General features: G+C 38.7%; 1 protein-coding gene across 3 annotated transcripts in view; it reads left to right on the top strand.

Annotated features, from left to right (window-relative positions):
* The window catches only part of cntn3a.2 (contactin 3a, tandem duplicate 2), a 98935-nt gene extending 82393 nt beyond the window's left edge, over positions 1 to 16542 (top strand). For all 3 annotated transcript variants that reach the window (XM_067446645.1, XM_067446644.1, XM_067446643.1), the window contains 3 exons: positions 2800 to 2912; positions 3276 to 3441; positions 10962 to 16542. In XM_067446645.1, coding sequence (XP_067302746.1) covers positions 2800 to 2912; positions 3276 to 3441; positions 10962 to 11062 — 380 coding nt within the window. In that variant the 3' untranslated portion in view covers positions 11063 to 16542. The remainder of the gene's footprint in view (positions 1 to 2799; positions 2913 to 3275; positions 3442 to 10961) is intronic.
* The last annotated feature ends 254 nt before the right edge of the window (positions 16543 to 16796 follow it).

Below are 16796 nucleotides of genomic sequence, written 5' to 3'. Positions count from 1 at the left end.
CAGATTTGATTGTGGATCATTATCTGTATTAGCTGAGATAGCCATGGGTTTCTCCACGCTTGAGGACGTCACCGCTTTGTTCGCGATCGTCATTCTTTAGCTCCGCCCACACGATACGCCTCCAGGCGCTCGGTTTTTTCCGGAAAGTCTCGGTACAGCCTATATTTCTTTTATAAATATGATAAAACTGAAGACTTTTCGGAGATATGAAGGATGCAATACTACTCTATAGGTACTCAAGATTGACATGAGATTGACTGAAACTGAGTGTTTCACCCCCCCTTTAAATGCAATTTATTCCTGTGATGAAAAAGCTTAAAACGTTGTCCTAAATAAACGATGACTATCAATCAGATTTTGTCATTATATATCTATGTGGTAATGTTATGTATTGTTACTGTATATATTTGCTAGCAGCTTGTGTAAATTATTAATTTCTACTTTCATTATGTTGTCATCTTTTTTTTTTTTTTCCTCGTTTTAAAAGGTGTAAGTTACATGTGGGAAGAGCACATCGCATGCTCCATTGATAAATTAACTATACGTGATCATGTTGATTACTTGAATTACTTACGCACCGATACCCAACAGCACACAGACATTCGAACCAGTTTAACTCACCGCCTGCGTTTACAACTCATGACTGTGAACCTTTATCTTTGGGACTGCTCCATCTTTCAGGCCGAACTGGGCCTTGTTAATAAACATTGCCGAAATGTAAGGAACAATCTGAACAGGGCTAGCCTGGATGCCAGCCGAACTCAGCTCCGCCCACAACATTTGAGCTCGGGCAGTTCGGTCTGGACTCGATCCATAGAGGAGAGATTATGCCCGAACAGAAACTGTTCGGACCAATGAAATCGTCAGGCGGGCTTTAGACGATGATGGACAGATGATAGACAGTAACGTAATCATCTACGTCAGGGTTTCTCAACCTTTTGCCTACTGTGACCCACTTTTTTTTGTATGCCAGTCATATGACCCACTAAGGCTGGAAATAAATAACATACATTTTAGACCTAGGCTAGTTTATAAAAATACAGCTGTTTGTGGTTTTTCATGTTAGTTAAATGTGCATTAACTAATCTTAACAAGATTTTAATAATGCATTAATAAATATTGAAAGTGCAGTTCATTATTAGTTCATGTTAACTAATGAACCATATTGTAAAGTTTTACCATTAATTCACGAAAACACTTTTTTTTCAATAATTAGGCAGACAATGAGGCAAAGGTTTTTTGTTTTTGTTTTTTTACTCACATTAATGTGACATTTGAGACTGCCGCTCTGAAACTGATATCCAGATGCGGTGGAATTGGGGAAAGGGCCACTCGTAGTGTTCCACTCAAACCAGCTGTTGTCAGTCTATCCCTGCATTTTGTTTTCATTGCAGTCACTGTTGAAAATCCCGACTCACAAAGACAGGTGGTGCTGAATGGCAAGAGAAACTATGTTGCGCGATCTGCCAGTTCTGGGTATTCGTGTCTGGTTTGAATCCAGAAGGAATTCAGATCTCAAGCTAACAGGCCCTGGCTGCGTACTCGAGCGCGCTGTCGTTACCAAGTAACGGGGTAAAACGCTTGCGTAAAGAGAGTAGGACCTTGTCCAATAAGAGCCATTCGCAGCAATGATTTTTGTTATAGGACAATTTAGAATCAGCGTTAGAAAGTTACGGCAATAATGATTCAACATACAAAATTCGTAAATAGGAGAACGCATAGAAAGTCTCGCGACCCCCTATAAAATGATCCACGACCCACTAGTGGGTCGCGACCCCCTGGTTGAGAAACACTGATCTACATCATCAAAGGCGCTTGGTTGAATTTGTTCAACTCTTTAACGGAGAGTTTGTTCGCATTCACCTTCAGTATTTCTCTCTGAAATGATGATCGTGTTGGTAAGTAACTGTGTATTCTTAAATAAAAAATTTTACAACACCAGCAAAGACCGGTGCAGACAGGGTTGTCAAGTTTTTACAACAAAACCTGTCAACTACTAGCCCAAAACAATGGGTTCTCAGGGGGATTCTCCAGAAAAAAAAATGGTGTTTGGGTGTTAAAATGTGTGTTATTTTGGCAAGGTTGACAAAACATAACATAAAATCCAGGCCTGGTCCTCTCTCGTCTTTCGCTGCCTTCGCTCCTCCTTTTATGTTACCGTCACTTGACCGCGAGACAAGACCGGTGTGTCGCGCAGCTGGTACTCGTTACCACTCGTCACCGGCCCGCTCTCGCGGTCCCTCGCCCCGCTGCTTGCCACAATAACATAATTGAGGTCGCTTCAACCCGCGGACATGGAAAACAACCCGCGGAAAAAAACGCAGATTTGGCAACACATTGCAGTTGAGTTCTGTTGACATTTGACAACTAATGTTATGCGTCGCTCCGTTGCTCTGATTGGTTGTAGGTCTATCCAATTGATGTCTTTCCTGGTTCGGTTGAAACACGCCTTATAATCACAGCCCAATGGAGCAGTAGCAGACTCATATTCTGACTAGAATTGAGCATTACTGCGTGAGGCTAGAACCGGGTTATTTAAACACATTTATTTGGTGACATTGTTGATTTTGTGAAGTCCTGTGACCTGTGCAGCGTAGCCAGCGACTTCCCTAAAGCCGAGCAAAAAGCATTGTTCCAGGAGAGAAGTTGATTTAAACGTATTTATAATAAATTATAATTATATATATTTTATAATAATTATAATAAATAATGACCAAACAGACAGCCAGGCGCCTCTCTCAGGTCTTTCTCAGTGATGTCGTCATGTGCACAGTAACTAATGGCCATGTTTCCCCTCAGCACCCGGGCAGCCACCTTTGAATGTGGAGTGGAACCTGATTGGCTCTAAGCTCACTGTTCATTGGGAGCCTGTCATTTCTCTGGAGATGGAGTCAGATGTTACTGGGTATCAGGTAAGTGCTTCCCAGCAATGTAAACCTCAAAGCCAAACTGTAAGGCATTATTTTCACATAATCCTATTAGCTTGTTCTATTCCACTGAGCATTTAGGAAACAACTATATTAAAGTGCTTATATTATTTCTCTTGTTGGACCATTACCCACCCTAGTGGTAACGGAGATTAAAAATAAAACTAATTTCTAACGCAGATCTACAACATATATGCTGTACAGTATACGAAAACACCAGGTGTGCTAATAAACACTGCGGTTCCCCACAGTGTATGATAATTTGATTTTACTTCCTTTATCGACTAAAATAGCTTGCGCTGAATAAATCTAAGCGTCGTTAGCACCTCTCTCATTTGGTCTCCCCAGGTGACATACAGAAGGAACCGGCATAAAGAAATTAACTCAATAACAACAAATCTGACCTCAGTGGAGCTCACTCTTCCGGCAGATGACGATTACATCATTCAGATTCGAGCGCTGAGCGACGGAGGAGAAGGCATGCCGACCGAACCTATCAACATACATAAACTTAGTAAGATCAAGCTGTTTTTGTAAAATATCATACATTTGATACATTATTGCTTTTTGTTTGTTTTTGTAGTCCTATGCACAGTATACTGTTCAAAAGGTTTGGGTCTATATAGTTTTTTTTTTAAAGAAATTAACTTTTTTTTTAATAAGGACACATTTAATTAATCAAATGTTGAAGTAAAGACATTTACAGTGTCACAAAATTATATTTCAAATAAATGCTATTCTTTTAAACATTTTATTCATCAAAGTATTGTGGAAAAAAATGTATTATGGTTTCCACAATATGGCAGCACAACTGTTTTGAGAAATGTTTCTTGAGCCACAAATCATAAATATTAGAATGATTTCTGAAGGATCATGTGACACTGAAGACTGGAATAATGCTCAAGATTGACTTTTGACATCACATGAATAAATTAAAATTTTAAATGTACAGAAAATATAATAATATTTTACAATATTTTGATTAACCCTTTAAAACCGAACGTGTCGTCGACGACACAGCCAACCAAGCTGTATTAAAGTTACCGTAACTCTTCAACCCTTTGCACTATCATAATAATTTAAATTGCTCCTGAAAGTAGACATCCTGCGCTTTCCGCCTATATACGGCTTATTACGGTAATGTCATGTTTTCCATCGGCAAATCACCGCGGCTTTCGGGGGGGAGCGGGAAGGGGCGAATAGAACGGTGATACGGAGCGCGGCAGAGTTTTAGAGGATTTTTAGATTCCAAAACACAATTAAAAAAGGACAAAAACATGGCGAAGACAGTGTATACAAGATAGGAGGCTATTGAGTTTATCTTTGACACTTGGAAGGCGGCTGAGAGGGACTCTTCAGACCCAGAGACTGCATATTCAGATGTTGAGGAGGCATTTGTTGCTACCCTTGATCTAGACATGGATTGGTAAGTGAAGCTTGTCTTTTCTATGCTGAAACTGTGAGAAATGTCGGGGAAATAGGCATAGATTCAATGTTTTAGTTCAAAATATCACTGTTTCATGCATCATAGTGTGTGTGTGTGTGTGTGTGTGTGTGTGTGTGTGTGTGTGTGTGTACACGTGCGTATGCGTTGCATGTGTCGTTCATGTGTTTACATGCACTACATTCATGTGTTTGCGTGTGTTCAAATGTGTTTGCATGCATGTCGTTCATGTGTTCATGTGTTTGCATGCATGGCATTCATGTGTTTGCCTGTGTTCATGTGTTTACATGCATGTGTATCCGTTCATGTGTTTACATGTGTGTGATGTGTACATGTGTGTAAGTAATTATTTTGTATTATTATGTCATTGTTATTTGGTTGCATTTATAAGTGTTTATTTATTTATTTTTTTTCAAATTTTGCTTTAACTAATGTATTATTTTATAATGGAAAATACATTTATAAATATATTGTGAGTTTGTAATACAAGCTTGTTTTGTTTTTTTCCCCCAGTGTGGCTTGTACAAAACCAAACGGGCCCTCCACAACAACTTCAGAGGGCCCGTGGGGTAAAGAAAAAGGCTCCTGAGTGAAAACTCTGCAACCCAGTGTCACAAAAAGACTTGTATATATGTATTATTGTTTATTCTTCAAGTTTAAAGTGTTAGATTCTTTCGTTCAGTGGGTTTCTGATTTTTTCTCAATAAAAAGCAGTAAAATGTATTCCCGTTTTTGCAGTTTTTGCCTATTTAAATTCTATTTTCAAACTTATCACATACAGTGAGGGTCAATAACTGTAATTTATTGAAAGCCAGTTGTCTTCTGAAAAAAATAACACCTTGCACTTGAGGATAGCACATTCTGTTATAATTCTACAGTCAAAAAAACAAAATATGTGAAAACGCCCCTTTTTAGCTTCAGGTTCTAAAGGGTTAAATAAATGCTGACTTAAGAATAAGACTTATTTAAAAAAAATATATATATAAAAAACTAACTAAGCTTTTGAGAAGTAGTGTAAATTTATGTTTTAGTACTATTTAGGCAGTTTCCAGGTTAAATGAAATAGCTAAACTATGTGGCATGTAATGTTTTTAACTATCCAATCAATTCCCAATGGACCAAATTAAGTCCCACCTTACATTTTCTTCTAGTCAAATATCCTGTTTCACTCAAAACTGATAAAATCTAAAAACTGCCTGACTTGCAGATCTTTCTGAATCAGATTTGAACAAAAGTTGGATTGTCTAAGTGGCTGGATAGTTTACGCAATCCATCCAATCTTTGATTTTTAATCTGGTTATAAAAATTATAGGAGGGCATTAGGTGACTGTGATTTTTGACGTGTAAGTCATGTTCCTGGATCATAATATTTTGTTGATCCTGGAACAAAATTGCTAGTCGTAACCATATCCCTACCTCTAAACCTAACCCTACCCATAACTAATCCCTAAAATCAGATTGAAATTAATAATAGGGGTGTGACGAGACACTCAGTTCACGAAAGGAGACGAGACACGAGAATGGGTTCACGAAAACGATTTGAGACAGGATTTTTGCAAAGTATTTTTCAGTATTGAATCCTCAGTGACAAAATTCATGACTGGAAAAATAGCCTGCAGGTGCATTTTGAAATTTTGTATGAATGTCGATACTTGAAAGACAAAAATTTGAATTGATAGACAAAAATATACAATCACTCTAAAAGGTTTTGCCACAAACTCAATTGACTAGCTTCTCTCCTGTAGGATTTCACGAGTTTCTTCAGACCTTACTGTCATAAATTATGAGCTTCCAGAATGTGTGTGACTTTCTAATTGAACTCACCCCCCCACCCCCACCCCCGAGTGCTGAGATAGGCCTAAACAAAATGTGAATGTCACCTACGCTATATAACATGTTATATGTTATAGGTTTAAATATTATTTAATGCTTTAATTCGAAATCTAATATGCCCCTATGAACTGCATATGTGAAGACCATGTAGATCTATTGTTTACATCAAAGCCATGCTTAAATAGTGGACTAATCAATGCAGGTTTCATCAGGTCTGTGGAGTGCAACCTTAAATGTCTGCGCTTAGCTTCACAGCGTGTCTTCGATGACGGTACTCTATAAATATTCTGTGGATTTTGCTCATTTTTCTCCACTTGTTACCACTGTTTTTCTGTCACCACAATGCGTGTGCAGCTGCAAATGACGTAACCGTGACATCGACTCCAAATTGGTCTACAGGGAGCGGCAGTGCTGAGCACGGATTCTACAAGATGTATAAGACATTTGTCAGACGCTTAGGCTCTGTTACGCAACGAATCCGCCATAGACTTGTCAATCTGTCATTTAGCTTTTTTCACACCCCTTGTGAATAACACCGATGTAGAAGCTCATAACGCTGGTTGTAAGCCTAAACTTGACATTAAACTTGATTAAAATGTTGTTCCAGGATCAACAAAGATGTTGATCCAGAACCATGTACTAGTTCACCCTCCCTCACATTCACGGTTTAGGACTTGATAATGCAATTGAAAATGCAACAAGCTCAAGGGGTCCTGGTGTCCCTGTTGGTCAGCGTTTCTTTAGAAAAATGAGTTATTTATGAATTCGATTGTATCAGTTGTTTATATTTCTTCTCATTTATTTCACGTCAGCATCCTTACACAATATTACATTTGCGTGCATGAGTTAAACCTGCAGGCGTGTGCAAAGCACATTCACTGCTCTCCGCTTTCAAGGCCCATGATGTAAAAGATAAATATTCAATGCCAAAGGGATATTAAACACACAGGCCCCTATAAAATAAACAATGCACAGTTGACCTCATAATGTTCTCCTCCTGTTCCCCCGAGTGAACAGCGCAGGTGCAGTTTGCAGCGTAGATGCTCTGTTACTGCAGCCCACAGAGTTTAATACGCCTCTCTAAATGAGTTCTCACTGATTTGATGTGTCCTCCTCGTACACCTTTTATTCTCCACTGGGCTAAGCAGTCTTGATCTTTATTAACTAGCCCAAGCTCTCGTCATCTATCTCTGCCCGTTCGTCTCCACTCCCCCATGGATATAACGTCACAGGCTGATGCAACGGCAAGGGGGCGACTGTTCGCTGTAGCTTATTGTTCACATTTTTCATTTAATGGCTTGCAATATCTCGTTTTCTCGAAGAAGCCCTGGCTTTTACGGTTGTTAATGTTGGAAATTATTAGCTGTGCCAATAGCAAGGTTTTCCAACCTGCTTTGGCATAATTTGTTAGTAATTTAAATGGGAAAAACTGCTCAGCGAGCGTCTACTGTAAGTCGATGTAAATCCGCTCAGAGCACAAGACTGTCCACCACCAGATTTAGAGCTAAACACTGATAAAGCTGTAATTTCATTCTTCAATTCCCAATGGTCAGGTCTTGATGCTTACATTTTTCCTAATGTTTTTTAACAAAGTTCAGGATGAACACAATTCAAATTGCCTACCTAATCAGAACGAGAGGAGGCATATACACTCACCAAAAGGATTATTAGGCATACCATACTAATACTGTGTTTGACCCCCTTTCGCTTTCAGAACTGCCTTAATTCTAGATGGCATTGATTCAACAAGGTGCTGAAAGCATTCTTTAGAAATGTTGGCCAATATTGATAGGACAGCATCTTGCAGATTGTGGGATCCAGGGCACGAAGCTCCCGTTCCACCACATCCCAAAGATGCTCTATTGGGTTGAGATCTGGTGACTGTGGGGCCATTTTAGTACAGTGAACTCAATTTGAAGAAACCAATTTGAAATGATTCAAGCTTTGGTGACATGGTGCATTATTCTGCTGGAAGTAGCCATCAGAGGATGGGTACATGGTGGTCATAAAGGGATGGACATGGTCAGAAACAATGCTCAGGTAGGCCGTGGCATTTAAACAATGCCCAGTTGGCACTAAGGGGCCTAAAGTGTGCCAAGAAAACATCCCCCACACCATTACCACCACCACCACCAGCCTGCACAGTGGTAACAAGGCATGATGGATCCATGTTCTCATTCTGTTTATGCCAAATTCTGACTCTACCATTTGAATGTCTCAACAGAAATCGAGACTCATCAGACCAGGCAACATTTTTCCAGTCTTCAACTGTCCAATGTTGGTGAGCTTGTGCAAATTGTAGCCTCTTTTTCCTATTTGTAGTGGAGATGAGTGGTACCCGGTGGGGTCTTCTGCTGTTGTAGCCCATCCGCCTCAAGGTTGTGCGTGTTGAGGCTTCACAAATGCTTTGCTGCATACCTCGGTTGTACCGAGTGGTTATTTCAGTCAAAGTTGCTCTTCTATCAGCTTGCATCAGTCGGCCCATTCTCCTCTGACCTCTAGCATCAACAAGGCATTTTCACCCACAGGACTGCCGCTTACTGGATGTTTTTTCCCTTTTCACACCATTCTTCGTAAACCCTAGAAATGGTTGTGCGTGAAAATCCCAGTAACTGAGCAGATTGTGAAATACTCAGACCGGCCCGTCTGGCACCAACAACCGTGCCATGCTCAAAATTGCTTAAATCACTTTTCTTTCCCATTCTGACATTCAGTTTGGAGTTCAGGAGATTGTCTTGACCAGGACCACACCCCTAAATGCGAATGTGATTGGTTGATTAGATCATTGCATTAATGAGAAATTAAACAGGTGTTCCTAATATATATATATATATACCAAATTCCGAGATCAGAGCCTCCCCTCGGAGAGCACCCAGCTACGCATACCTACTCTATCTGATTATTTGTAGTGTGAACTAGTGAAAGGAGCACATGTCCTCTAAGTCGAAAATGTTTTGTTTCTATGAGAATGTTTCTAACCAAGCAGAGAGAGCAACCATTGACTACCATAGTATTTTCCCCTACCATGGTTGTCAATGGTTGCTCTCTCTCTTTGGTTATGAACATTCTTCCAAATATCTTCTTTTGTGTTCAGCAGAACAAAGAAAATCATACAGGTTTGGAACAACCTGAGGGTAAATGATGTAAATGATGACAGAATTTTCATTTTTGGGTGACTTTTAATGACTTTATTCATTAATAATATAATACAAGGATAGGGATACAAGCAAACATTTACAAACAAAATGTATTAATATTAGCACATACACACACACACACACACACACACACACACATGTGCGAGCCCAGATCAAGAAAGAATTTCTGCTGACAGGCGTACGGTCGGTAACCCATCTGATACAGCCCCGGGACTAGTACAATTACATACACTTTTTACTCACATAAGTTTGTTGCACCGTTCCTGTCGGATCCAATATAGAAGGCACAACATTGTTCTTCCCCATGTGAGCTGTAACGTCATTAAAAATAAATGAAGTATCACACCTTCCTAATATTATGATCTGAAGGAAGCTTATGCAGCGTCTGTGTTCTTCTACAATATCTTGCTATCTTCTTCCACATTGTTATTGCTGCTGGCTAGTGATCGACCAATCAGCTCCATGAGTCGGTGGACGGGGCTCCTGAATTACACGTGCTGTAGAGGCGTGTTTTGTCACGCAATGACATAAAGATGAAGGTCACGGTCGTTTTCTGGGACTGGTGTCTATAAAAACTTTTCTTTGACTAAAAAGGAAGTTTTCAGCTCTGACATTTACAGGATAATCGTATATTATCATGACCTTTTATATATTAAAAGCTCAAGGGAAAGTTGATTTCTCAATTCATCACCCCTTCGATACATATACACTGCCGTTCAAAAATGTGGGGATCAGTAAGAGTTTATGTTTTTAAAAGAAGTCTCTTAGGCACACAAAGGCTGCATTTATTTGATCCAAAATACAGTGCGTATATATTTTTTTTAGTTATTATTTTATTTAGTTATTCTGTTTTCTATATTTAAAATATATTTTATTCCTGTGTTGGCAAAGCTGAATTTTTTAGCATCATTACTCCAGTCTTCAGTGTCACATGATCCTTCAGAAATCATTCAAATATACTGATTTGCTGCTCAATAAACATTTCCTCTTATTATTAATTTTGAAAACAGCTGTGAGCATGTAAGATATGCTGCTGCTGCATAAATATACGTACATCTGTCCCCTAGCGGATTTAGGCAGGTGGAGCTGGGGAGGTGGAGGGTTTCAGAGGAACTCTGATATAAGGTGCTGCAGGACTAGCTTACAACAAAACAGTGAACCAGACAATTTATATGCTGAGCAAGCAATCACATTGGCTGTATGATCAGCACAGGCCAATATGCTTGTGCCCTGCAGTAATGATGGGATTGCTTGCAGATTACATGTAAAGGATCGGCACCATTATAGAGTTTTATGACCAAACTATAATAAAATCAATGTGGATTAAATAATGTTCTCAGTCTTTCCTTACTGTGGCAGGGCTCCCAAAACAAGCAATCTATTAGCATAAATGTGCGTTATTCATTAATTTTGTGAGCTGCTTTGTGTTTGCTATACCATTTAAGATTTTATGACCTTCAATTTCCTTGCCTCTAAACATATTTTACAGTTTTAGTCACAGATGTCAAAAATCGCAAAAAAGCTGAGTCTATTTGTATTTATTATTCATTACAAATGAATCATTTTTAGTGGCTTATAGACCTGTTTTCCATGTTCCAGGTATGAGCGTACGGGGGTCCAGAGCCTGGCGACCCAACACCATCCCCGCCTCCTTGCTTTCTATCATCGCATTATCAACACTGCGACCGGCTTTGTGTTAACAGTCTGAAGGATCGAATGTCCTCTGACCGGTTTGATTGCCCGCGCTCTTCCTCGCAGTGGAATCGTACGAGAGGTGCACCGAGACACTTCTGAGGCAAGAATATCGATCCATCTCTCCGTAGTTATCTGAGGCAATGCCTGGCGAACCATTTGAGAAGCGTAACGGGAAAGCGTCAGCGTCACGGTGGTCGGATTTTGTATGCATGTTATATACTGTGTATCATTGTCTCCTTGCAAGTGATCCGAGACCCTGACAAGGTTTCAGCCGAAGGTTTTTGCAGCAGACCGGTGTACAAGGAGGGATGAGTCATACTACTGCACTAAGATTCCATCTTCTCATTGATCCCTCAGAACAAATGCCTTACTTCCATGTACATGCCAAAGTAGTTCACATCCTTTTACTTTTTTACAAAGCTTCTGTTTGTTAAAATCGTGAATGTTTTGTAATTGCCACATCATTAACCGAAGGATTAGTTGACCCAAAAATCATTGACTTACTCTCATGTTGTTGCCGTGTGTCTTTTTTTTTTCTGTGAGACTCAAAAGCAGTGATTTTGGGTGCTAGTCTCAAATCATGAATGAGACTGAGACTGAGGCCATAAAACAAAATTGAATGCCAGATGTCGACTCTATCAGTCACACAAGAGCTTTCCATGAGAAACATGCCTACATTTAAGTTGTCATTCACTGTGCTTAGGCCCTGTTTACACCTGATATTAAGATACATTTTTACATACATCCCGTTTAAAGCTGGTGTGTCAATCTGTCTTTTTTTTGTCCACTTTCAACCACTTCCGTCCTGATTTCTTCAATAGGAGGGTCTATTCGGGGGTATATGTGCTTGGTATATTTTTCGTCTTCAAACCAAATTTTGGTCTTCAGCTGAAAAAGATTAAGAGTGTAATAATATTCACCCCCGTTGAGTTGCAATTGAATTAGTCCAGATCAGTCGGATTTATGAATGAATCATTCCGGCTGTTTTTGTGAACAGGATCAACTGATTAAATGAAAAGACCTGACTCGAAAGACAGATTTGCTCATGAATCGAATATCGAATCTTACATTACAGTATGCTGCTTAAAGCTGTTGTATGACTTCAGATGACTAGGCATATAGCAAGCCATTTTTCTGTGTTTCCGTGCCAAGGTCCTCTTCATTATATTAAACAGAGCAGTCAGAAAATTCACCTTCTGTGTTCCACAGAAGAAACAAAGTCATTTGGAACTACATGAGAGTGGGTAAATGATGACAGAAGGTGTGAACGATCCCTTTAAGCTACTGTTTGTTATACTTGTGATTTGTTTTGTAATCACATCTTTAATTCATATTTAGCCTTTGCTTACCAGTTCAGTTAATTGTTCAAGAGTTGTCCCTGTGCCTTATCTATGTTTTAGCACACACACAAGGCTTGTATTTGTTTGCTCTAGACACCATTTTGCAGCTCCGAGCCTCTAGTATTCATGAGCGTCACAGTGCTACATTCACAAGTTTTGAGACATTTGTTCCCCGTTAATACTAGTTATGGATTATACATTTGTCTACACTCACAACAATATGGTAATTATATTACTTGATAATGACATAAGGGAACTTATTGAGCTTTTATAAATATGCTAGAGATGTTCACATTTTGATTAAGCCTTTAGACACTTAAGACTTATTCAAGATTTGGTTTATTAAAGAAACACCATCATTTTTTATTATCAGAAATGCAATTTTAGTAATAGGCGTGTGAACATTCTGAGATGAGCAACCAATTATTGCAGTATTACAATATGAGTGTTATTAGAGTTTCTCTCCACACTAACAGAAATTCTGGAGCGATAAAACCACATTTTAACATCCCTTGTAAAAAAGAAAAGTGCACTTATTTGTATTGAATATGCATTTGTAGTGTACTTCAAATAGTAGTTAAAAAAACTGTACTTAATTATGTTATAATATTAATGAAATAAAAGTAAAATTACGTGTTCTTAAAGAGTCCACTCTTTAAGAGTTCACTCTTGTCGCAAAATGCCACCATAAACCTTCACTGGACCCTATCATACACCTGGTGGAGTGCTTTATGTTAGTTTCAACCCAATCCTTTTTACGTCCAGCGCCACGTTGTTTAAATAGCAAATGCACTCGCACCCATCTGTTCGCTCATGGGCGTGCTGGTCTGAAAACAACTGTGCCATTGACCAGCAAAAACTCTGGTCTACAGTCAATAGTACAGTGTTTTTAGTGTTATTTAAAGGGCGTATTAAAAACATGCACTTATAGGCGGGAACACAATACGTGCACACTCACCTTATTACACACACAGGGATGCGCAGCAGCACACAAACATTTTTAAATATTACAAATAAAAGGATTCCTCTCGGGAGAAGTGTTCAGTCTTTCCGCTCACTAATTCCACCATGTCACCATTCCACCAGTCTGATGCCCAAAACACACCCATGACTCTTTAAGAGACTAGATACAACCCTTTTGGACCATGCGCCTGGCAAACCGACCAGTTTTTCCATCATTAAACTAGCAAAAGTGTTTTCCGACACGCCCTAAGTGCACCTGCGCCATGCGCTTCAGACCATGTGCTCAGATTGATAAAATAGGGCCCGAAGTGTGCCATTTGGGATAGAGCCTTTAACTACCTGTGTTTCCAGTACCCTTCAAATTGAACAACTTGAAATGACGCCCAATGGAAACGCATCAATTTTCTAAAAACTTCCATATACTGCTAATATATACATATTGACCAACGTCCATCGCCATGATTTTTGGAATGACTTATCACGAGGGGAAAATGGCATTTTAGTCGCATTGCATGGAAGTTATGACACTTTAGTCATTGATGGAATGCTGTTATTTCGCAATCGTTTTATAGCGACATTTAGAAAATACTTTTCCACAAATCTGTAACGGAGAGCAGGCTCCTGTTTCTTAACACACTTTTAAAAAAGGCACTTTGTAATAATGTCAAATTAAACGTTTTACTAAATTACAATTTAACTGTGTTTTAATAATTACACTTATTTTGTTGTGTTGACTAACATACTAAAGCACTTGATTATAGTTTTAACTGTAGTGTGTTGTTCAATATTACATTTAATGTAATATATTTAGAATGCACTAAATTACAACTTCATCATTACCAAATTTGCACGTACAAATATATTTAAATACAAGACACAATATAAAGGACTTTAAAGCATCAGTTGTCCACACGATCGGCAGAACACTTTAACTTCATTTCTAAGATAATACAAGTAATTATTAAATTATTTTAAAGTATATTATATAAATGAATAAATATTACATATAATTTCAAAAATAGTCTTTTTAAAAGCATGCTTAAGTGTACTTCTTTTTCACAAGGGATAGCTCCAGTATGCTTTTTTGTCGTGTCATTTTTTTACATATGTATTTCGAGATTTCAGTTTTGAAAAATGATCTCCTCCATTTGCCCAATACGAGTATTTTTGATAGAGCTGCAATTTTCAGGTACGGTAAAGTGAGACTGATTGGGCATAAACTACAATACATTCTTGACTCCATTTTAAGCTGTTTTTATATAAAACATCAAATTAGATGTCAGCTTGTGTTATTTTCTTTGCCATCTCTGTTATCTGCGCGCCGTTACATCTGAGCGAGCATTTTCAACAGCAACAGCGCAGTATCAGCCGTTGCTTTCAGCATAGATAAAACACACATATCAGAACATCTCTAGCTGTTATACGTTTGAAACCGGCGGATACTGCAATCGTCGGCTGCATCTTAGACCCGAAATGCTGAAAGGTTGCTAAAAGCCACTTGCGTTTGTGTTTGTTGGTTTGTTTTTGTACATTGTGACTTGTTCCTCTGTGACTGTTAAAAGTTCTGGTACTTGTTTAGCAAAGCTCAGATAAATAGCTTGTGTTTTATTTGTTACTTTCTCGCTGTGCTGGACTGCGGCGCAGATTCTAGGCCACTCACCAGATGCTCCTCGGGGCCTTGATCAGCTGAATCAGATGTGTTTAGGAAAGTTGGGAGCAAAAAATCTGCTTACACGGTAGCACTCGGGCCGCTTTAGACTCTTTCGTTTCCGGTAATTAATTATTATACTTGTGTATCACAATCCTAAAACGCATATGGCCTCACTCTTTACTGCCAAGAGATATAAAACACACGAATAATGAAAAAACGAGAGGCATGACCTGAAAGCGCACGATTTGACTGATCCTTACAGTGATATAGAAGCCATTAAACGGCGCTAATAAATTACAGTGCGCCCTGCAGGGGCTTTTGACCAAATCTGCGAAGGAATAATGGTTATTAGGACAGCCGTGACAAGACGGATGTGAGATGAACAGCACGGCGGGCTGCATCAGGACAGCTGACGAGGAGCACGTTTGCCTTTGGTTCTTTCGTTTCTCCTCGTGAAAGGGACGCAGCCACCTTTCAGTGTCGTTTTAGGATGACCACATTCAAAGGGCCTTTGTGCGGCTCTCACTTACGCACATTTGAGGAGGCTCTAGGGCGTCGTTCAAGGCCGCCCCGCACACTCTGCCTTGGTTTTGATTTGTAAGGTCAAATAAGAAGCCGTCTGAAGTGAGAGCAAATGAAAACGCCTCGCGTTGTCCCCACAGACTTGCCGTACAATATAGATGTCACATCAAACTCTGTTGAAGCTCTTGGATGTTTTTTTTTTTGTGTGTCCGGGAAGAAGGCTGTTGCATGATTTTGATTTAACCTTTGATAATGGCTGCTGACATTTAGGTGCCTGTTGGGACTTGTGTATTTTACTAGCCCATTTTGTGGATATTATTATTATTATTATTTTCTGGAGTTGCTTTAGAGTACTTCATCTGAGATCCTTAAGTGCTTATTATTATTTGTCAGCCCATTTTGTGGATATTATTCTTTTTTTTTTTCTGGAGTACTTCATCTGAGATCCTTAAGTGCTTATTATAAATGTTAAAAAAATACAAAAACAAAAATTTCATTGGTTTATGTGATTGCTTCAGAGTTAAAAGTGTTTCGTATTTTGTAAGTATTGTTTTGTTGGTTCAGTTTTATGACATCAAACTTGTAATGGCTTTTTGTTAAAGGTCAAGTGTTGTCCTTTAAAAGTAAAGCAATTTGAATATGACTGTCACAGATTGATTTGTGGAAAGATTATTTAGCGGAATGTTTGATGATATTTTTCTCATTTTTAGTTGAAATGACAACGAGATCAAGATTAACTTTGTGTGTTAGATTCAAATACATCGACCTTCCATATGTTGAATACGTGTAACAACACTTGACCTAATGTTTGGATATTTCTGTATTAATACATTATTTAATACTTATCTCTGTGAGATGATGTACTCAAGCTGAATACCGTTTTCATATTGAAAAGAATTGGACTGTGTATAGGAAAGCTGTGCATGTTGATTGTTTAATGTGTGTACATTTTTCTAAAGGAAATTTAATAAAAAACACTTATTGGAGATTTACCTCCATAATGTCACAATACTGAGTCCTTTTGATCTGTAATATGATTCACTGCCATGGTAAAGCTAAACGATGTTCACCAGCATCATTACAGAATGTAGAAATCACTTTTTCAATAGCAAACCTTTTTATTTAATGTTCAGTTGCATAATGAAATGCTTGTTTGACAGTTTGGTGGATGGGTGGATAAAATTTGTCTTGGCAAAACGTTCAGCTAAATAGAGAAATTTAAATAGGAACACTATTCCTATTCACTATTAACTATGACTTTTG

The sequence above is a fragment of the Pseudorasbora parva genome, chromosome 6 (assembly GCF_024679245.1).
Source record: "Pseudorasbora parva isolate DD20220531a chromosome 6, ASM2467924v1, whole genome shotgun sequence".
Lineage (NCBI taxonomy): Eukaryota > Metazoa > Chordata > Actinopteri > Cypriniformes > Gobionidae > Pseudorasbora > Pseudorasbora parva.
The sequence above is the reverse complement of the archived record's forward strand: the minus strand, read 5'-3'. Positions and strand labels throughout refer to the sequence as shown.